This window comes from Choloepus didactylus, chromosome 8, assembly GCF_015220235.1.
Source record: "Choloepus didactylus isolate mChoDid1 chromosome 8, mChoDid1.pri, whole genome shotgun sequence".
NCBI classification, from domain to species: domain Eukaryota; kingdom Metazoa; phylum Chordata; class Mammalia; order Pilosa; family Megalonychidae; genus Choloepus; species Choloepus didactylus.
Window position 1 is genome coordinate 14,072,617 of NC_051314.1, and position 25,368 is coordinate 14,097,984.

The 25,368-nt window shown below is 37.1% G+C and overlaps 2 protein-coding genes across 2 annotated transcripts in view; one reads left to right on the forward strand and one right to left on the reverse strand.

Annotated features, from left to right (window-relative positions):
• The window catches only part of ENTHD1 (ENTH domain containing 1), a 195,165-nt gene that overhangs the window by 36,629 nt on the left and 133,168 nt on the right, over positions 1 to 25,368 (forward strand). Inside the window, 1 exon segment of the mRNA XM_037847074.1 lies at positions 14,339 to 14,581. Within this exon segment, the coding sequence (XP_037703002.1) occupies positions 14,339 to 14,581 (243 nt within the window).
• On the reverse strand, positions 6,573 to 8,146 carry LOC119542373 (coenzyme Q-binding protein COQ10 homolog B, mitochondrial-like). Its single transcript, XM_037847076.1, has one exon. It carries the CDS (start codon positions 8,128 to 8,130, stop codon positions 7,396 to 7,398), a length of 735 nt encoding a protein of 244 aa, XP_037703004.1. The 5' UTR covers positions 8,131 to 8,146; the 3' UTR covers positions 6,573 to 7,395.

Consider the following 25,368-nt stretch of genomic DNA (forward strand, 5'->3'; position numbering starts at 1 on the left):
TGTCAGAGTTGATGTAATAACAAAATTTCCATTTCTTTGCTATAAATTACTTTTTTTTAGATTTTTAAATGCTAACAGGGCTTTATTGAGATATAATTTATACACTGTACATATCTATTTATGTTTGTTCTTGAACTTTATATTAATGGAATCATGCAGTATGTATTCTTTTGATTCTGTCTTCTTTCTCCCAACATACGATTTTAGAGGTTTATCCAGGTTTTTGCCTATATCAGTAGTATCATTCCCTTTTATTGCATATATTCTGTATATTTAATGCATATATGGAGTATATTCCATTGTACGAATATACCTCACTTTGTTTATCCATTTCCTATTGATGTTATAGTTTCTGGCTATTATGAATGAAGTCGCTATGAACATCCTTGTGCAAGCCTTTTTTGGCAATATACATTCAATTCTCTTGTATATATACTTAAGAGTGGAATTTCTGGGCCATAAGATAGGTATATATTTAACTTATTAGAAACCACTAAACATTTTTCTAAAGTGGCTTTACCATTTTACATGCCCACTGTCAGCATCTGATTGTTTGTTGTTCCACATCCTTATCAACCCTTAGTCTTGCCATTCTTTTTTAGCCATTCTGGTGGGTGTGTACGTTATTTCAGTTTGGTTTTAATTTGTATTTCACTGATGACTAAAGTTGTTGAGCACCTTTTTATGTGATTTTAGCCATACAGATGGATGTCTTTTGCATGTTTAAATGTTTTGCCTGTTTTAAATTTTTATCTGTTTTTGTTTTTTATTATTGATTTGTAGGAGTTCTTTATGTATTCTGGATATGACTTGTTTGTCAGAAATATGTATCACAAATCTTTTCTCCAAGTCTGTGATGTGTCTCTTCTCATTCTTGATGATGTCTTTTGTTGAGCAGAAGTTTTTAAGTTTCATGAAGCCCAATTTATTTTTTCTTTTATAGTTAATGCTTTTATGCCTTGTCTAGAAATTTGACTTCTCAAAGTTCATGAATATATTCTCCTGTTTTCTTCTAGAAGCTTTGTAGCCTCAGCTAGTGTAAGAATATTTTCTCATGTGCAAACCTTGCTGCCCCCACTTTTCCCCATCCTCTTGTTTCCTAGGAATAGTACAGCAAGTATTCTAAGGGACCTGGCCAAGCCTGAAGGAATGAGGGAGTAGTTACTTGATATACTTAGGGCAGATAATGCTGGTCAAAACTCTGCTTTGTGACCATGAGGGATGGAGTTGCTTTATATAAAACCTCTGCCTGCATATATGCTCCAAGAGGTCTGTTCTGGTTTGCTAATGCTGCCGTTATACAAAATACCAGAGATGCATTGGGTTTTATAAAAGGGGTTTATTTGGTTACAAAGTTACAGTCTGAAGGCCATGAAAATATACAAATTAAAGCATCAGCACAAGTATACCTCCACTGAAGGAAGACCACTGTCGTCCGGAAAACCTCTGTTAGGCACAGGCATGTGGTTGGCGTCTCCTCCAGGGTTCTGATTTCAAATGGCTTTCTCCCAGGATGTTCCTGTCTAGGCATCTGGGGGTGTCCTCTTGGTTTCTCCCAGGCAAACTCTGGACTACCAAAGTCTACTTTCAGTGGCCATCTCCAAAATGTCTCTCTTGGCTGCAGCAGCAAAATGTCAATCTCAGCTGTTCTCTCTTCCTTCTGTTTGTCAGTTCTTTTATATGGCTCCAGTGATTTAATTAAGATCCACCCTGGATGGGTGGGGTAACACCTCCATGGAAATTATCCAATCAAAGGTCTTGCCCACAGTTGGATGGGTTACATCTCCATGGAAACAGCCTAATCCAGAGATTCCAACCTAATCAACACTAATACCTCTGCCCCACATGATTGCATCAAAGAACATGGCGTTTTGGGGGACATAATACATCCAAACTGGCACAAGGTCCTATACACATTCCTGAGTATGATAAATAAGTCTGTGGTCTTGCACAGTCTGGCTCTGGGGCATCTTTGTCCTTCTCCTATGTAATCTCCATATAACCTGTTGCATGCTGTGGGGTGCTGCTTGGAGTCCAGCTGCCGCCCTGGACCATGTCTCCTATATGTAAGCTTCCTGAAATAAACGTGTATATAATTCGTCTGTGTCTTCCTGAGGCATTCTTTGGGCTCCTGATCAAGGGCAGTGTGGTGGTTTGAAGCTTTTATGTACCCTAGAAAAGGCCTTGTTCTTGTAATCCATTCCTGTGGGTGCAGACCTCTTGTAGGTGGGACCTTTTGATTAGGTTGTTTCAATTGAGGAGGTCTTAGTCCTTTTGCTGGAGTTCTTTAAAAGAGATGCAATTAAGAGGAGCTTATGGAAAAAGACATAGAACCTGAGGAAGGAAGCCACAGATGGAGAAGCCAGAAGCTGAAAGCAATGAAACCAGAGAGCAAAGGACCAGCAGATGTTGGCCATGTGCCTTTCCATGTGACAGAGGTGTCATGGATGTCAGCAGCCTGTCTTCAGAGTCCAGGTATCATCCTGTTGATGCCTTGAGTTGGACATCTTCACCGCCTAAAAAATGCAAATTGTAATTTAATAAATCTCGTTTGTAAAAGTCAACCCATTTCTGGTATACTGCATGCTGGCAGCTTTAGCAAACCTAAACAGGTGGACCTGAGGCTATATTTCTGCAGCAGCACAGCTAAGTCTATGATTGGCCTTGAATTAACTTGTGTATGTTGTAAGGGTTAAAAAGTTCATTCTTTTCCATATGGTATCCAGTTGTTTGAGCACTATTAAATTTTAATAAAGAGCATTTTCTTGTACATTTATCTCGTTTGGTTCATATAACATCTTATGAAAAAAGAAGGGTTTGTATTAACTTTCTTATAGATATGAGGAGCTAAAGCTCAGAGAGATTAAGTTATTTAGATAAGGTTGCACAGCTAATTAATGGCTGAACATGAGCAGATCTTGTATATCCTGACACTGGCCTTGTTCTATTATGCTACACAGCCTCTCCTAATTGAGTTCTTAAAAATATCCTAGGGGTGTTTCATTGTACTACTAGAATGAACTTAATTAAAATTGTCTGAAAAATACTCAGTGGAATGGGAAAACTTTTTCATACCACCAAATTATTTATTTACACAAATTGTGTTGTTTTTTTAATAAAACCAATTCAGATTCTTAGAAATGTGTGCATTACAGATTTATGTGCTATTAAGTGAATCATGAAATTGCAGTTAATTTCATTTATATGGGCCATTTTATACATAGACACTTCTAGATTTAAATTAAAGGTATTGTTCCAGTTTGCTAAATGCTGCTGTTAGGCAAAACACCAGAAATAGATTGGTTTTCATAAAGGGGGTTTATTTGGTTACAAAGTTACAGCCTTAAGGCCATTAAGTGTCCAAGGTGAGGCATCAACAATAGGGTACCTTCACTGGAGAAAGGTCATTGGCATCCAGAAAACCTCTGTTAGCTGGGGAGGCACATGGCTGGCATCTGCTTGCTCCCAGGTTGCGTTTCAAAATGGCGTTCTCCAAAATGTCTGCGTCAGCTTCCAACAGCTGTCTTCAAAGTGTCTGTCTCAGCTGCAGCAGCCCCTTTTGTCTGTGAACACTTTTTTTTTTTTAATCTTCATTTTAATGAGATATATTCACATACCACGCAGTCATACAAAACAAATCGTACTTTCGATTGTTTACAGTACCATTACATAGTGGTACATTCATCACCCAAATCAATCCCTGACACCTTCATTAGCACACACACAAAAATAACAAGAATAATAATTAGAGTGAAAAAGAGCAATTGAAGTAAAAAAGAACACTGGGTACCTTTGTCTGTTTGTTTCCTTCCCCTATTTTTCTACTCATCCATCCATAAACTAGACAAAGTGGAGTGTGGTCCTTATGGCTTTCCCAATCCCCTTGTCACCCCTCATAAGCTACGTTTTTATACAACTGTCTTCGAGATTCATGGGTTCTGGGTTGTAGTTTGATAGTTTCAGGTATCCACCACCAGCTACCCCAATTCTTTAGAACCTAAAAAGGGTTGTCTAAAGTATGCATCAGAGTGACCTCTCGGCTCCTTTTGGAATCTCTCTGCCACTGAAGCTTATTTCATTTCCTTTCACATCCCCCTTTTGGTCAAGAAGATGTTCTCCGTCCCACGATGCCAGGTCTACATTCCTCCCCGGGAGTCATATTCCACGTTGCCAGGGAGATTCACTCCCCTGGGTGTCTGATCCCACGTAGGGGGGAGGGCAGTGATTTCACCTTTCATGTTGGCTTAGCCAGAGAGACAGGGCCACATCTGAGCAACAAAGAGGCATTTGGGAGGAGGCTCTTAGGCACAACCATAGGGAGGCCTAGCCTCTCCTTTGCAGCAACCGTCTTCCCAAGGGTAAAACCTGTGGTAGAGGGCTCAACCCATCAAACCACCAGTCCGCTATGTCTGTGGTCATGTTAGCAACCATGGAGGTGGGGTAGGCGAATACCCCTGCATTCTCCACAGGCTCCTCAAGGGGGCACTACATCTTTTTTTTTTCCTTGTTTTTCTTTTTTTCTTTTTTTTCTTTAACTTTCCCTTCTTTTTTAAATCAACTGTATGAAAAAAAGTTAAAAAGAAAACAAACATACAATAAAAGAACATTTCAAAGAGACCATAACAAGGGAGTAAGAAAAAGACAACTAACCTAAGATAACTACTTTACTTCCAACATGTTCCTACTCTACCCCAAGAAAGTAACCTAATATAGCAACATTTCTGTGACCTTGTTCTTACTATACCCATCAGAAATTAACAGACCATAGTCATTCCTGGGCATTCCCAGAACATTAAATTTACCCACAATAGCTTATCTGTTCTTATTGGATTATCGTTCCCCCTTCCTTAATTGCTCTCTATTGCTAGTTCCCCTACATTCTACATTATAAACCATTTGTTTTACATTTTTCAAACTTCACATTAGTGGTAGCATATAATATTTCTCTTCTTGTGTCTGGCTTATTTCGCTCAGCATTATATCTTTAAAGTTCATCCATGTTGTCATATGTTTCATGACATCATTCCTTCTTACTGCTGCATAGTATTCCATCATGTGTATATACCACATTTTATTTATCCACTCATCTGTTGAAGGACATTTGGGTTGTTTCTATCTCTTGACAATTGTGAATAATGCTGCTATGAACATTGGTGTCCAGATATCTGTTCGTGTCACTGCTTTCCGATCTTCCGGGTATATACCGAGAAGTGCAATCGCTGGATCGAAGGGTAACTCTATATCTAGTTTTCTAAGGAACTGCCAGACTGACTTCCAGAGTGGCTGAACCATTATACAGTCCCACCGACAGTGAATAAGAGTTCTGATTTCTCCACATCCCCTCCAGCCTTTGTAGTTTCCTGTTTGTTTAATGGCAGCCATTCTAATTAGTGTGAGATGGTATCTCATTGTGGTCTTAATTTGCATCTCTCTAATAGCTAGTGAAGCTGAACATTTTTTCATGTGTTTCTTGGCCATTTTGTATTTCCTCTTCAGAGAACTGTCTTTTCATGTCTTTTGCCCATTTTTTAATTGGGCTGTCTGTACTATCGTCATTGAGTTGTAGGAAACACTACTGATTTTTGCTTGTTGATCTTGTACCCCACCGCTTTCTTGAATTCGTTTATTAATTCCAATAGCTTTGTTGTGGATTTTTCAGGATTTTCTGCATATAGGACCATGGCATCTGCAAATAAGGAGAGTTTTCTTATTCTTCTTCCTTTTGTATTTGGATGTCTTTTGTTTCTTTTTCTTGCTTAATTGCTCTGGTTAGAATGTCCAGTATGATATTGGCTAACAGTGGTGACAGTGGCCATCCTGTCTTTTTCCAGATCTTAGAGGGAAAGCGTTCAGTCTTTCACCATTGAGTATGATGTTAGCACTGGATTTTCGTATATGCCCTTATCGTGTTGAGGAAGTTTCCTTCTATTCCTAGTTTTCTAAGTATTTTTATCCAAAAGGGTGCTGGATTTTGTCAAATGCCTTTTCTGTGTCAATTGAAATGATCATGTGGCTTTTTTCCTTTGTTCTATTAATGTGGTGTATTTAATTGATTTTCTTATGTTGAACCACCCTTGCATGCCTGGAATAAATCCCACTTGTATAATCCTTTTAATGTGCTGTTGGATTTGGTTTGCTTGTATTTTATTGAGTATTTTTACATCTGTATTTTTAAGGGATATTTGTAATTTTCTTTTCTTGTGATATCTTTATTTGGCTTTGGTATTAGGATCATGTTGGCCTTATAGAATGAATTAGGTAACATTCCCTCTTGTTCAATTTTTGGAAGAGTTTGAGCAGGATTGGTATTAATTCTTCTTGAAATGTTTGGTAAAATTCCCCTTTGTAGCCATTTGGTCCTGGGCTTTTCTTTTTTGGGAGGTTTTTAATGACTGATTCAATTTCTTTACTAGTTATTGGTCTGTTGAGATTTTCTATTTCTTCTTGAGTCTATGCGGGTAGGGTCGTTTGTGTGTTTCTAGGAATTTGTCCATTTCATCTAGGTTATCTAATTTGTTTCATAGTATCCTCATATAATCCTTTTTTTTTTTTTTTTTTTTTTTTAATAAACAAATTACCTTTATTAAGTTACCACTTCAGTCCTTACATTGATTTGTTTTAAAAAAAATAGTCTGAAATACCAAAGTGAGTATACATAATAAATAGAAAATAGGGATGCATAGTGCTGGAGATGTATCAACCATCTTCATCTGCTGAAGACAAAATTTGGTGCACAATTAGTATTTGTTGAAAGAGCAGCCAAAGTACCTGGGAGAGGGTAGCTTAAAGTCTGGACCACTCACCAAAAAATATATTCACTCTTTATCTGGAAGCTAACCTCACTATAGCACTGAATTCTACCCCCCATAAGAACAATTTTTAAAGTATCAAAAGTGCCAGGGGACTTTTATTGACAGTTTTTTAAGTCAAAGTTTAAAAATATCTAATGATTAGGCAAATAAGCTAAGCCACAGGGCAGCCCCTGTAACAATAAGTTACACAGTGTGAATTTAATAACTTAAGTGTGATATGGTTAATATAATACATACATCATGAATATCTAAACTAACCTTTTTCAAGTAAAGTGATAATGGAAAGTTTAAACTTAGTTTCAATTTCTGCTCTGAAGAGGGATGTCAGTATTCTAGCAACAGTGATGACATCCCATTGTAAATGCAGAACATGCTGATGTATACATTGCTTTGAATTATACTTGATTGAAGAAAATACTATGTACATGTGGTTCAATATTCTGTGTGCAAATTTTAAATGGTGCAGGTTTATAATCAAAGCTGGGTTTAACAAATACTTTCTGACTTCTAAAAGTTAATGATGAAAGCACTTCCTAAATATGAACAAACTTAGAAGTAGGTGACACCAATTCTTCTTTCTCCTCTATGTGTGATGAACTTCATGTAGCATTAATTCCCGAGGTATATTTGTTTCTGGACCATACAGCTTACATGCTCTTCTTTCAAAGGCAGCTACCATCTGCTTTACAACTTCATCAAAAAACAGCGTGGCAAGCTGAGAGTGTAGAAGTGAGCGAAATTCGAAAGAAATTGAAAAATCCAAAGTACAAGTTCTTGGGTAGCCAGGAAGACCTGGGCTAAAACGCCAAACAGTCTCCAAATGATTGAAAAGTCTCCCATCTGTACAGGATGCCTTTACCAAATGTGGTTTCACCAAGGTTACTACTGAGGTATATCGCTCCAACATGGGTGGAAACCCAATTTCTAATCGTGTTTTGCAGTATCCAGATCTCTTTGATATTACATCCGATTTTTTGCACCAAGGAACAAAATGCTTATAATCGTCCATTCCTGATACCACATCATACATTTCCTGCATAGAATATCCTATAATTCTTCTCTCTGAATATTCTTTTCTTTTGTTTATTAGCGGTGCAGCAATTTTGAAGAAAGTTCTTGCATATATCTCCTTAGGCACAACTGAGGTATGTAGTGGAAGAGTTCTGTTCATCAATATACCACAGGAAGCTAAATATCTGACGTTACGCGCACCTTCGTGCGCTGGAGCCGAGGCTCCGGCCGCTGCCCCTGCCCCCGACTTCGGACAGCATCCCGAGACCACCTTCCTTAATACCCTCTGACCAATCCGAGCTGCCATGACAGTCCCACTAAAGCCGGTTCCCTCATATAATCCTTTTTATTTCATTGGGTTGGTAGTAATAGCTCCCCTTTCGTTTCTGATTTTAGTTATTTTTGCCCTCACTTTTTCTTTCTCAGTCTAGCTAAAGATTTATTGGTTTTATTAGTTTTACAAAGAACCAACTTTTGTTTTGTTAATTCTCTCTGTTGTTTTTTATTCTCTATTTCATTTAATTCCGTTCTAATATTTATTTCCTTACTTCCTCTCTCTTTGAGTTAGTTTACTCTTTTTTTTCCTAGATTCCCCAGTTGTGAGGTAGGCCTCTGATTTGAGATATTCTTTTTTTAATGTAAGCATTTAGAGGTATAAATTTGCAGCACTGCCTTTGCTGCATCCTAGAAGTTTTGGTATGTCATATTTTCATTTTCATTCATCTCAAGAAATTTCCTAATATCCTTTCTGGTTTCTTCTTTGACCCATTGGTTATTTAAGAGTACATTGTTTAATTTCCTAATATTTGTGAGTTTTCCAGTTCTCCCTCTGTTGTTGGTTTCTGGCTTCATTACATTGTGGTCAGAGAAGATATGATTTTAGTGATCCCTGGAAGGGAGATGATCCTTTCAGCTATAGGCAATGCATGTGCATGGGTCCGAGGGAGCCTTGCATGAGTAAAGAATTTAAAAAAGAAAGAGAGGTCAGATCATGCAGGGCTTTGTAGGGCCATGTTAAGGGTATTTTTTTTTCCTGTGAACATTGGGAAGTCATATACTGTTTTAAGCAATGGAATTACATGATTTATGTTTCAAAATTTCATTCTGGTTTAACTGTGGATGGAGGATTGGAAAGGTGTAAGATTAAGTGTGGGGGACCATTGAGAAGCCAGTTCAGTAGTTTAGATGATTAGATCATGATAATGATGGTTAGATAAGGAGAGAAATGAAGAGATGTGAGAAATATTTAGGAGGTAAAATTGATAGCATTCTCAGCCAGAAGTGTAAATATCGTCTCAGTATTTCAAACACATCAGATAGTCTGTCAGTTCTTTTTTTTGTCCAACTGGATCTTCCTTTCCTCCATCTCTGTCTTTTATTTTGTTCTTTGAATCCTCCTATTTCTTTAGCCTTCTCTATTTGTTTTAAGCATAAATTATCTTCCATTATTCCTCTTAAGATGTTACAAGGATTTGTTTTTGTTTTGTTTTCTTAACCTAATTATCTTGTTTCCTTTGAGTTTGTTTACAATTATGTTAAAAATACATTTGAAACAACTATAATTAATTTTAGTTCTGTAAAGTTTCTTTCATATGAACAACAGTTATGTAAGGAGTTAGGAAAGTCTTAAACATAGGATTAAGTTAGCAGAGATTCATAAAAATTCCATTTCACAATGAATTTTTGGAAATTGCAGTATTGTTTGCCTTTGTTTCTTCAAGGTTGACTATTGGTTTTCAACTCCTTCCTGTGTTAAGAGTTTCCACTAAAATGTCTTCCCCAGAAAATTCTTCATATATTTCTATTTCATTTGGTAAAGTTTTTTGAAATTATTTTCTGTGAAAATCAGATTAAATGCTGAGTGATAAATATACATTGGCACTATTTGATCCAGGGTTTTAGAATGAGTATCTAGTTTTGGTGAAAGTGACCGAGGCATTAAAATATTATTACCTTATTATTGATTTTTCCTTTTAGTTATTGATTGATCAATTGCATTTTTATCTTTTTTTTAGAAATAATTTCACTTTCAAAGAAATTGCAAAAATATTTCAAAGAGTTCCAGTATATCCTTCACCCAGCTTTCCCAAATGTTACCATATTATATAACTTGTAGTAAAATTATCAAAACAAGTATAATAATTTTGATACAGTTCTATTAACTAATATCATTCAAAGTTGCCACTTGTCCCACAGAGCCCTTTTTCTGATCCAGGATACAGTTCAGGATCCCACATAACATTTAGTTGTCTCTTTTGTTTAGTCTACTCCAATCTGGGACAGTTCCTCAGTTTTTCTGTGTCATTCATGACCTTGATACCTTTTAAGAGTGTTAGCCAGTTATTTTGCATAATATCCCCAATTTGGGTTTGTCTGATATACCTCCTAATTATATTGAGGTTGTACATTTTTAGCAAGAATCTCACAAAAGTGATGTACCCTTCTCAGTTCATCCTATCAGGTAGTACTTGATATGGCTTGTTTCTGGTGTTGTTAAAGCAGTGTCTACCAGATTTCTCCACTGTAAAGTTACTATTTTCCTCTTTGTAGTTAATAAAGACCATTATTTTTTGTCATTTTTTGTGCGTTAACTAAGTATGTTGGGAACTTACTATAGCTGGGAGTTCTCTGAATTAACTTTCATGTATAATACAATGTTTATTAAAGAATAACTAATAAAAATGTGTTCATTCAAAGAACATGCATAATAATTTTTATTAAAACTCTATAATTAGAACTTTGATCAAGAAAAGATATTTTGGGAGGAACAAGTATTTTACCATAGACACTGTTAGCACATGATTATAATAAAGAACAGTTGTCTTTTAATTGGTTTAAAATTCCCCACAATTTGTCTTCTATTGTTTGTGCTTATGACAGACCATTCCTGGCCATACTCTATTCCCATCGTTGTTCCTGCTTCAGCATTTTCCCATTCTCTATTCCCTCTACCTGCAGCGCTCTGCTGTGAAGTCTTTTCATGGCTGACTTTTTCTTTCAGTTCAACACTCAGTTCATATGTTAACTTTCCTCAGTAAGACTTTTCTTGACTTTACCCCAATTAATCTTTGGCACATCACCATGCTTTATTTTCTTAAGTGTACTTATTTTATCTGAAGTCATCTTCTTTTATTTATGATTATTAGCTGTCTTAACCTGCTGGAATATATGTGCCACGAGTGTAGAGAGCTTGTTTTCTCTCAGCTCTGCCCCTGTTACTTAGAACATTTCCTCAAACTTAGGTGGTCAGAAAATGATTAAATCACTGCATAAATGAATATCCTTGGATGAGCTGCTGCATGGTGATTTGTATCTCCTTGCCTGCACCTGGTGTTTGGGAGGACTCCTCACGTGGGCGTTCCACTCTTTTTCCTATCATGTTGATTCTCCCCTTACTCCACTGCGTGTTCTCTTGGAGGCTGCCAATTGTGGCATTTTACCCCCCTGGCCATCGTGATGGGCATGTGACCATTTCAAGCTGGGCCAATCAGAGTCATTCTCGGTATTTCAACTTGGACTGAAGGAAGAGGGTGGGGACTTCGCAGGTGGCAGAGTGTGAGATGTGAGTCTGGAGCTGTCAGTGGCCATATCCACGTACAGATAGAAGAAGCCAATCAGCAAGAGGAGAAAATGAAGTCATTGTACAGAGAGAAGCAGGGATGGGAGAGGGAAAAGGAGTCCTGGCAGTTTTCCCATCTCTGCTTCATCAGTACCTGAGACCCAGTTGCAGCCCGGGTTTTCCCTTGACTTTTGCCTTAGCCAATTGACATTGCATTTCTGTCACTTACAACTAAAAGAGCCCCAACTAAAACAGTATATAGCTCTATTTTCATTTTAACTTGCATCTAAACTAATAACCTTTTCATCTTGGTATGTTTTATATAATATCCTTGGATATTGATGTGTTGCTTAGTTTAATTTCTTATTTCAGAGAATCCATGATTTCTTTTCCATTTCTTCTCTTTCTCTTTTTCCTTTTCCTTTTCTTTTCTTTTCTCTTCTCTTTTCTGTTTTTGGGACACAAATCAGTTGCTGCCTCAGCTTAGTCTGTTTCCAGAATCAAGACCCCATCATCCCCACATTTTAGTACTATGTCCCCCTTTTCAGATACATGTTAGTTAGAAGTGAGTAGGTGCCATCTTATTATTACTGTTATTATTTAACTCATCCTTGGAGCAGGTTTATTGGGTTATTTTTAGGATTTCCTAATTTTCAACTTTGATGCTTTGGAATATAGTCAGATTAATAATCTAATATCTTGAGGATGGGCAAGGATAACCTGGGCTGCCTAGAGTGGGACACTCACTTCTGGGTGATTCTTCTTTAGGGTTTTTGGTAAACTGGCCCTGATGTTTCAGGAAGCCCTCTACCATTGCAAAACTAGTTTTCTGCTTGGTGTTCCTTCCTGTACTCTTAAAACTAGCACAGCTGCCCTCAAATCCCACCAATCCACACAGACTCCAAGTAGAGTATTCCACATCTGTCCTTTAAGTTTTAGTTCTAACTTTTTCTAATTAGGGGTGTTAAAGAAATTACTTCAGGTCAAGCAGTTTTCTCAGGCAGCTAAGTTGTAACTTGGCTCTCAGTTTCTTTTATCAATCTGGTCCCATTTGCACTGTATCAAGGAAAAAACTTGAGCCTTTTTGGGAATTTGTTCCTTCATTAATTCATTCACTCAGTAAATATTTGAGCATCTGCTATGTCCCAGTCACTCTTCTAGACACAATATACAGGGGTGAATGAGATCTCTTTTCCCTCATGGAGTTTATATTTTAGATGAAGCAACAGACAATAAACAAGTAAATAAATATTTAATATAATATTGGCAGTGATAAATGCTGAAGTGAAAACAAAGCAGGGAAAGGAACAGAGAATGATGGGTCAGGCTATTTTAGAGAGGGTGGTCATTAGGGACCTGAATGAAAAAGGAGGTAGCCATGCAAAGAGTCCCTGGCAGAACTAACAGCCAGCACTGGGCTCTAAGGGGATGAGTGTGGTAGGATTGCCAAAAAAGGAGGCCAGGGTGGCTAGAGTGGAGGGAGTAGGGGAAAGTGGAAGGAGATGAGTTCCTCAAGTTAAGAATGGGGAAACAAGTTTTTCACCCCTCCAAAACCAGGCTATGTGAAATATCCACGGAGAAGATAGGGCAGATTATCCCCAGAGACTGAAATTCACAAAAGACTTCTATCCATCACGTGACAAGTGAGTGGTAACCCAGAACATTGTGGGATTTTCTGATTAGGGACTGCAAATTAATCATGGGAATTAAGGGTGTTTCAAATGATAAGATTTGAAGCAATTATGACATCAGTTTGGAAGGAGGAAATGACTAAGAAGTGAGATTAGATTAAATGTAAATCATAATCTTGGAAAATAAAAATCTTGGAAACTTGAGCAAGGTTTCTGACACTATCTGTATCAGTCCTTAATGAAATGACAGGCAGTTGGAGTACATTGTTGGTCCCTGTCTTCAAAATATACCCCAATTTTGACCATTTCTCACTACTTCTACTGCTGGTAAATTGTAGTTGGAAAATATAAATACTTTAATTCATCATACTTGGAGCCCCAAATGAGCATAGTAGTGGATTTTTAGGGACTTTCCATTTATTTCCAAAATAATGCTTAGAAAGACATGAGATGTTTATATGAATTGGTCTCAGGTAGTAGAGAGGTGATTTCTTCTATCATTTCTCATAGCATAGGGTTGAGAATAATAATAATAATAATACTTCCTTGTCATTGAATAAAGAGTATAATACTTTTATGCTTGTGAACTAGACTGAGCAGATAAAGCTTATACTGATTTTCAGATGGGAAACTCAGGCCCACATGACTGGCTCAAAGTCAAACAGATGGCTGAGGACTGAGCCATCTCTGGAAGCCTGGGCTGTCCCGCTAGTAAAGGCACCACGTGGTTTCCATAGCATGTGATGTCTAAGAAAAGCCAATTTCTTTCCCTTCTCTTGTCCCATCCCAATTCCACCTCTCTAAGGTAAAGATATTAGCAGTGTTGTGAGTACACTCTCTGTCTGACTATGTGTGTGTCTATTTCTCTCTTCTGTACAAATATCTAGTGGTTTATTTTCCCCTGTGCCTTACAGATTTGAATCATACCATGTGTATTACTTTAAATCTTTAACATATATCATGGGCATATTCCAGGTAAATACATCTTGATCTAATTAATTCTTCTTTGTATGCCTATTTTGTTTGATTTATTGCTGTGTATGTATTTTTTTAAAAGGAAAATCCAATAGCATATTTAAAATAAAATAAAAAAGTAATGCCAATATATTATACTATTTTACCATACGTTAATTGATTCAGTTCTTAAAATATAAGAAAAGAAGCATATTTATTGACAATTCTGTTGTAACTTAGGTTTCCCTCTTTATTTGCCACAGATTTTTTTGCTTTGCTCACATTTTCATTTTTTTCTTAATTTCATTTGGAATAAAAATTGTAGCCCTAATTCATATTTCCATTTATAAGCAAATTTCATGTATTTTCAGGTTATTATATCCGGGAAAAATCTAAGCAAGTCATAACATTACTGATGGATGAACAGTTGCTGTATAAAGAGAGGGAAGTAGCATGTCGGACTAGACGGCGTACCTCCTACTCTATGACATTTCCTAAAAGATTACCTGGTACAGGTAACTCACCAACAGCATGTGCTTCTGCCCCCACACCAGAAATTCCTGCTTCAGAGAACAGGCATAAACTTTTTAAGGTTGCACGGCTACGTAATAAAAGTGCGTACATATAATGAACTTTGGTCTAAAATGCATTGGATCTCATTTAAGAACAATAAAAACATATTAAAGTATTGGGTTTTGGTATTAGATTATTATTATTAGATTACCCTAGTATTACCATATTAGACATTTACTATAAAGAACAAAGATGAAGAAGAATATTTAGTAGAAAATTTAATGACTGTTTTCTGAATGCAATGATCTGGGGTTAAAATAAAAAAAATTTAAGCTTGGAAAGTATTAAACTATTCACTACCCTACTTGAAATCATGACTCAATTTTAAGATTTCAATCATAACTGGAATGTGAAGGAGTGCTGTTTTCTGAGACTGTGAATCTGGGTATGTGTGCACTTGCACTATTGGATCCTACTAATCAAGAAATTGAAATGTTCTAAAATGTGCCTCAAAATTCTAAAAGTGCTCTACAATTCTTCCAGGACAAAACCTTTTGTTACAAAACCCTTTCCTTGCCCAAACTTTAACTCTGAACCATTAGTATTTTTTTAAAAAGGAATGTTTTCCTTGTTTTTGTAATAGAAATCAGCAGGAAAATGGAATTCTCTCTGCTACCAAATTTGCTGAAACATAAAGGACTGTCGTTTTGCCCTCACTTCTCCAATTCAAACCCTGTTGATAAGGGTTGTGTATGAGGAATGGACAGTTTGAAGAAGCAGATACTTATGAAATGTGACTTAGATAATAGTACCTTAAAATGAACTAAATGAATGTGGCTTTGGGCTGTGGGTGAAGGGAAAAGTAGGAATCACCTATAGTTACAATTATTTTTAGAGGTGTCTTGCTTCCTGGCTTTACCAAGTAACATGTTAAGAGAGATCCTGAAAGAGATGAAGGTAATCAATGTGAATAGAAAATTCCAAAGGTCAGTTAAGTATGGAAATTAAAAAATGTTAATAAAACTCATCCTGCTAAAAATCATTAAAGTAACTTCTCAAGTGAGTTTTCAAATGTTCACTCAATTTGTATCTGGAAGACTGGGGAGGTAGAAAGCAGTAAAAGAGGTGGCCATTGTAATTATTGTAGTCAACTACCACCCAAATGCTTCTAAAAGTAATGGAACCCTTTTTCTTTTTCTAAGGTACCTAATTGTTTTGATATAAATCTCTAAAAGAGGCAGAGACCATCCTAACATTTTCTCAAAGAAGCCTGAAATTCAAACTGACCCTAACAATGGAGCAACAGAGTAAATTAATCAATTACAACTCACCCAGAGTTTTCCCACCCCTTTCTCTACATCTCTGTTACTTTTTGCTTCTCCTTCGTTCTTTTCCTTTCTTTCCTCTTCCCTTCTTCATTATAACCTATAATTATTGAATTTATGATTGGAAATTTGGAGATGCAGCAGAAGTATGGAGACATAGCCATGAATAAAACAAAAATCCCTGTTACTGTAGAACTAACATTCTAGTGATAGAGACAAATATTAAACACATAACATAGATATGAAATATGATGTCAGATAGTGATAAGTCCTATAAGGGAAGCAAAACAGGATCAGAGGACAGAGAGTGACAGGGGTGCCTTCATTTTAGGTCAGGTAGTGAGGGAAAGTCTTTTGGGAGAGGTAAATATTGAAACAGAGACCTGAATGAAGTGAAGGAGTAACCCACGTGTATCTGGGGTGTACCAGGCAGAGGGAACAGCAGGTGCAAATGTTCTGAAACTGGAGCAAGTGTGACATGCTTAATTTTAAGTTTATGAAATGAGTTCCTAAATCACTACTGAAGTAGCTCAACTCTGAGTCATTTTTATGATTTGTAAAGGAAAATCTAGTTTATTGCTTTATAGTCCCTTCTTTTTTTACCCAAAATGATATTTCCCAACTTGATCACACTAGACTGAGCTCTGAATGACTTTCAACTATTTAAAAAGTCAGTCCAGGCGTGGACATTAGCCTTCCCAGCAACCTTAGCTGATTGTCCCAGAGTTGGGAAGGTGGAGCAGTGTGAATTAACAAAGCCCCATTCAGCCATCATTTGAGGAGACTGGGAGCCTCCCTACACAGCCCAGCAGCCCAGAACTGCCCTGAGGGGATGGCACTCACCTGTGACATAGCACAGTCATCCCTCAACAGAGGACCCAGGGTGCACAGCCTGGAAGAGGGGCCCACTTGCAAGTCTCAGGAACCATACGCCAATACCAAGGACTTGTGGGTCAGTGGCAGAGACAAACTGTGGCAAGACTGAACTGAAGGATTAGACTATTGCACCAGCTTTAAAACTCTAGGATCACCAGGGAGATTTGATTGTTAGGGCCACCCCCCCTCCCCGACTGTCCAGAAACACGCCCCACATACAGGGCAGGCAACACCAACTACACACGCAAGCTTGGTACACCAATTGGGCCCCACAAGACTCACTCCCCCACTCACCAAAAAGGCTAAGCAGGGGAGAACTGGCTTGTGGAGAACAGGTGGCTCGTGGACGCCACCTGCTGGTTAGTTAGAGAAAGTGTACTCCACGAAGCTGTAGATCTGATAAATTAGAGATAAGGACTTGAATAGGTCTACAAACCCTAAAAGAACCCTATCAAGTTCAGCAAATGCCACGAGGCCAAAAACAACAGAAAATTATAAAGCATATGAAAAAACCAGACGATATGGATAACCCAAGCCCAAGCACCCAAATCAAAAGACCAGAAGAGACACAGCACCTAGAGCAGCTACTCAAAGAACTAAAGATGAACAATGAGACCATAGTACGGGATATGAAGGAAATCAAGAAGACTCTAGAAGAGCATAAAGAGGACATTGCAAGACTAAATAAAAAAATGGATGATCTTATGGAAATTAAAGAAACTGTTGACCAAATTAAAAAGATTCTGGACACTCATAGTACAAGACTAGAGGAAGTTGAACAACGAATCAGTGACCTGGAAGATGACAGAATGGAAAATGAAAGCATAAAAGAAAGAATGGGGAAAAAAATTGAAAAAATCGAAATGGACCTCAGGGATATGATAGATAATATGAAACGTCCAAATATAAGACTCATTGGTGTCCCAGAAGGGGAAGAAAAGGGTAAAGGTCTAGGAAGAGTATTCAAAGAAATTGTTGGGGAAAACTTCCCAAATCTTCTAAACAACATAAATACACAAATCATAAATGCTCAGCGAACTCCAAATAGAATAAATCCAAATAAACCCACTCCAAGACATATACTGATCACACTGTCAAACACAGAAGAGAAGGAGCAAGTTCTGAAAGCAGCAAGAGAAAAGCAATTCACCACATACAAAGGAAACAGCATAAGACTAAGTAGTGACTACTCAGCAGCCACCATGGAGGCGAGAAGGCAGTGGCACGATATATTTAAAATTCTGAGTGAGAAAAATTTCCAGCCAAGAATACTTTATCCAGCAAAGCTCTCCTTCAAATTTGAGGGAGAGCTTAAATTTTTCACAGACAAACAAATGCTGAGAGAATTTGCTAACAAGAGACCTGCCCTACTGGAGATACTAAAGGGAGCCCTACAGACAGAGAAACAAAGACAGGACAGAGAGACTTGGAGAAAGGTTCAGTACTAAAGAGATTCGGTATGGGTACAATAAAGGATATTAATAGAGAGATGGGAAAAATATGGCAAACATAAACCAAAGGATAAGATGGCTGATTCAAGAAATGCCTTCACGGTTATAACGTTGAATGTAAATGGATTAAACTCCCCAATTAAAAGATATAGATTCGCAGAATGGATCAAAAAAAATGAACCATCAATATGTTGCATACAAGAGACTCATCTTAGACATAGGGACACAAAGAAACTGAAAGTGAAAGGATGGAAAAAAATATTTCATGCAAGCTACAGCCAAAAGAAAGCAGGTGTAGCAATATTAATCTCAGATAAAATAGACTTCAAATGCAGGGATGTTTTGAGAGACAAAGAAGGCCACTACATACTAATAAAAGGGGCAATTCAGCAAGAAGAAATAACAATCGTAAATGTCTATGCACCCAATCAAGGTGCCACAAAATACATGAGAGAAACACTGGCAAAACTAAAGGAAGCAATTGATGTTTCCACAATAATTGTGGGAGACTTCAACACATCACTCTCTCCTATAGATAGATCAACCAGACAGAAGACCAATAAGGAAATTGACAACCTAAACAATCTGATAAATGAATTAGATTTAACAGACATATACAGGACATTACATCCCAAATCACTAGGCTACACATACTTTTCTAGTGCTCACGGAACTTTCTCCAGAATAGATCATATGCTGCGACATAAAACAAGCCTCAATAAATTTAAAAAGATTGAAATTATTCAAAGCACATTCTCTGACCACAATGGAATACAATTAGAAGTCAATAACCATCAGAGACTTAGAAAATTCACAAACACCTGGAGGTTAAACAACACACTCCTAAACAATCAGTGGGTTAAAGAAGAAATAGCAAGAGAAATTGCTAAATATATAGAGACGAACGAAAATGAGAACACAACATACCAAAACCTATGGGATGCAGCAAAAGCAGTGCTAAGGGGGAAATTTATAGCACTAAACGCATATATTAAAAAGGAAGAAAGAGCCAAAATCAAAGAACTAATGGATCAACTGAAGAAGCTAGAAAATGAACAGCAAACCAATCCTAAACCAAGTACAAGAAAAGAAATAACCAGGATTAAAGCAGAAATAAATGACATAGAGAACAAAAAAACAATAGAGAGGATAAATATCACCAAAAGTTGGTTCTTTGAGAAGATCAACAAGATTGACAAGCCCCTAGCTAGACTGACAAAATCAAAAAGAGAGAAGACCCATAGAAACAAAATAATGAATGAAAAAGGTGACATAACTGCAGATCCTGAAGAAATTAAAAAAATTATAAGAGGATATTATGAACAACTGTATGGCAATAAACTGGACAATGTAGAAGAAATGGACAATTTCCTGGAAACATATGAACAACCTAGACTGACCAGAGAAGAAATAGAAGACCTCAACCAACCCATCACAAGCAAAGAGATCCAATCAGTCATCAAAAATCTTCCCACAAATAAATGCCCAGGGCCAGATGACTTCACAGGGGAATTCTACCAAACTTTCCAGAAAGAACTGACACCAATATTACTCAAACTCTTTCAAAACATTGAAGAAAATGGAACACTACCTAACTCATTTTATGAAGCTAACATCAATCTAATACCAAAACCAGGCAAAGATGCTACAAAAAAGGAAAACTACCGGCCAATCTCCCTAATGAATATAGATGCAAAAATCCTCAACAAAATACTTGCAATTCGAATCCAAAGACACATTAAAAAAATCATACAACATGACCAAGTGGGGTTCATTCCAGGCATGCAAGGATGGTTCAACATAAGAAAAACAATCAATGTATTACAACACATTAAAAACTCGAAAGGGAAAAATCAATTGATCATCTCAATAGATGCTGAAAAAGCATTTGACAAAATCCAACATCCGTTTTTGATAAAAACACTTCAAAAGGTAGGAATTGAAGGAAACTTCCTCAACATGATAAAGAGCATATATGAAAAACCCACAGCCAGCATAGTACTCAATGGTGAGAGACTGAAAGCCTTCCCTCTAAGATCAGGAACAAGACAAGGATGCCCGCTGTCTCCACTGTTATTCAACATTGTGCTGGAAGTGCTAGCCAGGGCAATCTGGCAAAACAAAGAAATAAAAGGCATCCAAATTGGAAAAGAAGAAGTAAAACTGTCATTGTTTGCAGACGATATGATCTTATATCTAGAAAACCCTGAGAAATCGACGATACAGCTACTAGAGCTAATAAACAAATTTAGCAAAGTAGCGGGATACAAGATTAATGCACATAAGTCAGTAATGTTTCTATATGCTAGAAATGAACAAACTGAAGAGACACTCAAGAAAAAGATACCATTTTCAATAGCAACTAAAAAAATCAAGTACCTAGGAATAAACTTAACCAAAGATGTAAAAGACCTATACAAAGAAAACTACATCACTCTACTAAAAGAAATAGAAGGGGACCTTAAAAGATGGAAAAATATTCCATGTTCATGGATAGGAAGGCTAAATGTCATTAAGATGTCAATTCTACCCAAACTCATCTACAGATTCAATGCAATCCCAATCAAAATTCCAACAACCTACTTTGCAGACTTGGAAAAGCTAGTGATCAAATTTATTTGGAAAGGGAAGATGCCTCGAATTGCTAAAGACACTCTAAAAAAGAAAAACGAAGTGGGAGGACTTACACTCCCTGACTTTGAAGCTTATTATAAAGCCACAGTTGCCAAAACAGCATGGTACTGGCACAAAGATAGACATATAGATCAATGGAATCGAATTGAGAATTTGGAGATAGACCCTCAGATCTATGGCCGACTGATCTTTGATAAGGCCCCCAAAGTCACCGAACTGAGCCATAATGGTCTTTTCAACAAATGGGGCTGGGAGAGTTGGATATCCATATCCAAAAGAATGAAAGAGGACCCCTACCTCACCCCCTACACAAAAATTAACTCAAAATGGACCAAAGATCTCAATATAAAAGAAAGTACCATAAAACTCCTAGAAGATAATGTAGGAAAACATCTTCAAGACCTTGTATTAGGCGGCCACTTCCTAGACTTTACACCCAAAGCACAAGCAACAAAAGAGAAAATAGATAAATGGGAACTCCTCAAGCTTAGAAGTTTCTGCACCTCAAAGGAATTTCTCAAAAAGGTAAAGCGGCAGCCAACTCAATGGGAAAAAATTTTTGGAAACCATGTATCTGACAAAAGACTGATATCTTGCATATACAAAGAAATCCTACAACTCAATGACAATAGTACAGACAGCCCAATTATAAAATGGGCAAAAGATATGAAAAGACAGTTCTCTGAAGAGGAAATACAAATGGCCAAGAAACACATGAAAAAATGTTCAGCTTCACTAGCTATTAGAGAGATGCAAATTAAAACCACAATGAGATACCATCTAACACCGGTTAGAATGGCTGCCATTAAACAAACAGGAAACTACAAATGCTGGAGGGGATGTGGAGAAATTGGAACTCTTATTCACTGTTGGTGGGACTGTATAATGGTTCAGCCACTCTGGAAGTCAGTCTGGCAGTTCCTTAGAAAACTAGATATAGAGCTACCATTCGATCCAGTGATTGCACTTCTCGGTATATACCCGGAAGATCGGAAAGCAGTGACACGAACAGATATCTGCACGCCAATGTTCATAGCAGCATTATTCACAATTGCCAAGAGATGGAAACAACCCAAATGTCCTTCAACAGATGAGTGGATAAATAAAATGTGGTATATACACACGATGGAATACTACGCGTCAGTAAGAAGGAACGATCTCGTGAAACATATGACAACATGGATGAACCTTGAAGACATAATGCTGAGTGAAATAAGCCAGGCACAAAAAGAGAAATATTATATGCTACCACTAATGTGAACTTTCAAAAATGTAAAACAAATGGTTTATAATGTAGAATGTAGGGGAACTAGCAGTAGAGAGTAATTAAGGAAGGGGGAACAATAATCCAAGAAGAACAGATAAGCTTTTTAACGTTCTGGGGATGCCCAGAAATGACTATGGTCTGTTAATTTCTGATGGATATAGTAGGAACAAGTTCACAGAAAGGTTGCTATATTATGTAACTTTCTTGGGGTAAAGTAGGAACATGTTGGAAGTTAAGCAGTTATCTTAGGTTAGTTGTCTTTTTCTTACCCCCTTGTTATGGTCTCTTTGAAATGTTCTTTTATTGTATGTTTGTTTTCTTTTTAACTTTTTTTTTCATACAGTTGATTTAAAAAAGAAGGGAAAGTTAAAAAAAAAAAAGAAAGAAAGAAAAACAAGGAAAAAAAAATGATGTAGTGCCCCCTTGAGGAGCCTGTGGAGAATGCAGGGGTATTCGCCTACCCCACCTCCATGGTTGCTAACATGACCACAGACATAGGGGACTGGTGGTTTGATGGGTTGAGCCCTCTACCATAAGTTTTACCCTTGGGAAGACGGTTGCTGCAAAGGAGAGGCTAGGCCTCCCTATATTTGTGCCTAAGAGTCTCCTCCTGAATGCCTCTTTGTTGCTCAGATGTGGCCCTCTCTCTCTGGCTAAGCCAACTTGAAAGGTGAAATCACTGCCCTCCCCCCTACGTGGGATCAGACACCCAGGGGAGTGAATCTCCCTGGCAACGTGGAATATGACTCCCAGGGAGGAATGTAGACCCGGCATCGTGGGACGGAGAACATCTTCTTGACCAAAAGGGGGATGTGAAAGGAAATGAAATAAGCTTCAGTGGCAGAGAGATTCCAAAAGGAGCCGAGAGGTCACTCTGGTGGGCACTCTTACGCACACTTTAGACAACCCTTTTTATTTTCTAAAGAATTGGGGTAGCTGGTGGTGGATACCTGAAACTATCAAACTACAACCCAGAACCCATGAATCTCGAAGACAGATGTATAAAAATGTAGCTTATGAGGGGTGACAGTGGGATTGGGAAAGCCATAAGGACCACACTCCACTTTGTCTAGTTTATGGATGGATGAGTAGAAAAATAGGGGAAGGAAACAAACAGACAAAGGTACCCAGTGTTCTTTTTTACTTCAATTGCTCTTTTTCACTCTAATTATTATTCTTGTTATTTTTGTGTGTGTGCTAATGAAGGTGTCAGGGATTGATTTAGGTGATGAATGTACAACTATGTAATGGTACTGTAAACAATCGAAAGTACGATTTGTTTTGTATGACTGCGTGGTATGTGAATATATCTCAATAAAATGATTAAAAAATAAATAAAAAAAAAATAAAAACCCTGGAAAAAAAAATTTTTACCCAGATTTTCCAGATCGTGGGGGGTGGTGCCACCCTTTACCACTACCCCAACCCCTATGATGTGGAAGGGATAACTGTAGTTTGGGAACATAAAGCTTAAAAACACATAGGTTGTATGTGCAATTTTCATTTTTGATTTGTGATTAATCAATATAAATCCAATTTTAGTTTTAAATTACAGGAGGGTTTAATTTCAAAAGTTATGAACAACCGTAATAGAACTACTTGAAATTAATTTGTGTTTTCCCCATTTCTACTTGTTATAATAAACTATGACATAATCAGTGTAAAAAAAAAAAAAAAAAAAAGTCAGTCCACCTTCAAATGAAGAAATTTTGCCATAGTTTAATTTTTTAATACTACAAACATATATTGAGTGCTTACTTACTGTGTGCTAGGCATTGTTCTAGGTATAGTATGCAAATCAGGTGCATTTTTGCTATCATGGAGGGGTATATCTAGTGATGTACTGTGGGCTTTCAAGTCTGTTGGAAAAAAAAAGATGTTCCAAAATAATTTTGGTCAATAATGGCATCATTGAAGTAAATCTTTATAATAAGGATACTATTCAAAGTGAATAGTGTATGTTTGGATGTAAAGCTGTAGTAAGTTTATTAAAAGGCTGTTATATTATTTTTAAGTTTCATTTATCTGTTCCTATATATATACGTACACATGTGCATATATGCATACACACATACATAAATACAGATATACTTGAATACTAAATACATAGATATGCATATTTGTACATGTGTTCTTAAAGGAGTAATTGGATTAAGCAAGTTTACCAATTCTAACAATTTCCATTTAGGCATTTGAATCTGAAGCTGTATTTCAAAGGAAAAAAAGAAAACTGACAGGTGGGGTGGGAAAAGATAGGAAAATAAATTGGGGAGGGTGGAAACTTGGAGGTAGATGGTAGGTGGAGCAGTTAGAATTAGGTACAGCTACAAGTGATAGTATTAGAGGCCACAAAAATAGAAGAGGCTTAAACATAATAGGCACCTTTTTCTCTCTTCTAAATAATCCAGAGCTAGGTATTCTAGGACTGATTTGGCTCTTCATGGATATCAGGAACTCTGGGCTCTTTCTGTCATGTTGCTTCTTCCACCTCATTACCCAAGTTGTCTGCTTGAACTCCAGCCATCACATCTGCATTCAGCCAGTAAGGGGAGAAAATATTGAAAATATGAGTGCCCCTTCCCTTTAAGCATACTTACTGAAAATTTCTCCTAACATTTTGGCTTTCCATTGTTAGCCCTTAGTCACATGGACACACCTAGCTGCAAGGGAAGCTGAGAAATATAACTTTTATTCTGGGAGACAATGTGCCCTGGATAAAAGTTAGAGATTCTGTCATTAAGGAAGAAGGGGAGAATAAACATACAGGGACAACAAAAAGTTTCTAACAGTGAGAAACAATGCAAATAAGAATGGGTTAAGCATGGTAAGAAATGGGTGTCTAACTGAATGGAAGAGAGAATATAATTTTGAATATGTAGAGGTGAGAGTACTCAGAACAATTCATAAAGGACATAAACAGTATTTGGAAAATTCAATTTGATCTGACTAGCAACTAGAAACCATTGTAGACTTTGGAGAATAGAAGGGATGTTTAGCTTAGTCACAGAATTTGGCTTTCTTATTAGTCAAAACAGCTGTTGTTGGAAGATAATTCTTAATTGCTTTGTGTAGAAATGAATAAGATAAATTGGAGAGAAACTTTGCAAGAGACAACTGTTTCAGTCAGGCATCCAAGATCTGCTCCAGGTTTATGGAAATGAGGGAAAGGTAGTGTTTAAGATAAAATATAGAGGAGGAAATGGTGTCAGTGGATGATGTATCAAAGAAGAAAGAAAATGAAAATGACTAACGTTTTGAGTTAGAGAAAATAGAGACAAGTGATGATATTATTCAGGTAAATTTCAGTCAGAAGGAATTTAAAGATATCTCTAAAT

Coding starts and splice junctions, on each gene's coding strand:
- LOC119542373 (XM_037847076.1), bottom strand. CDS start 8,130: ATGGCAGCTCGGATTGGTCAGAGGGTATTAAGGAAGGTGGTCTCGGGA.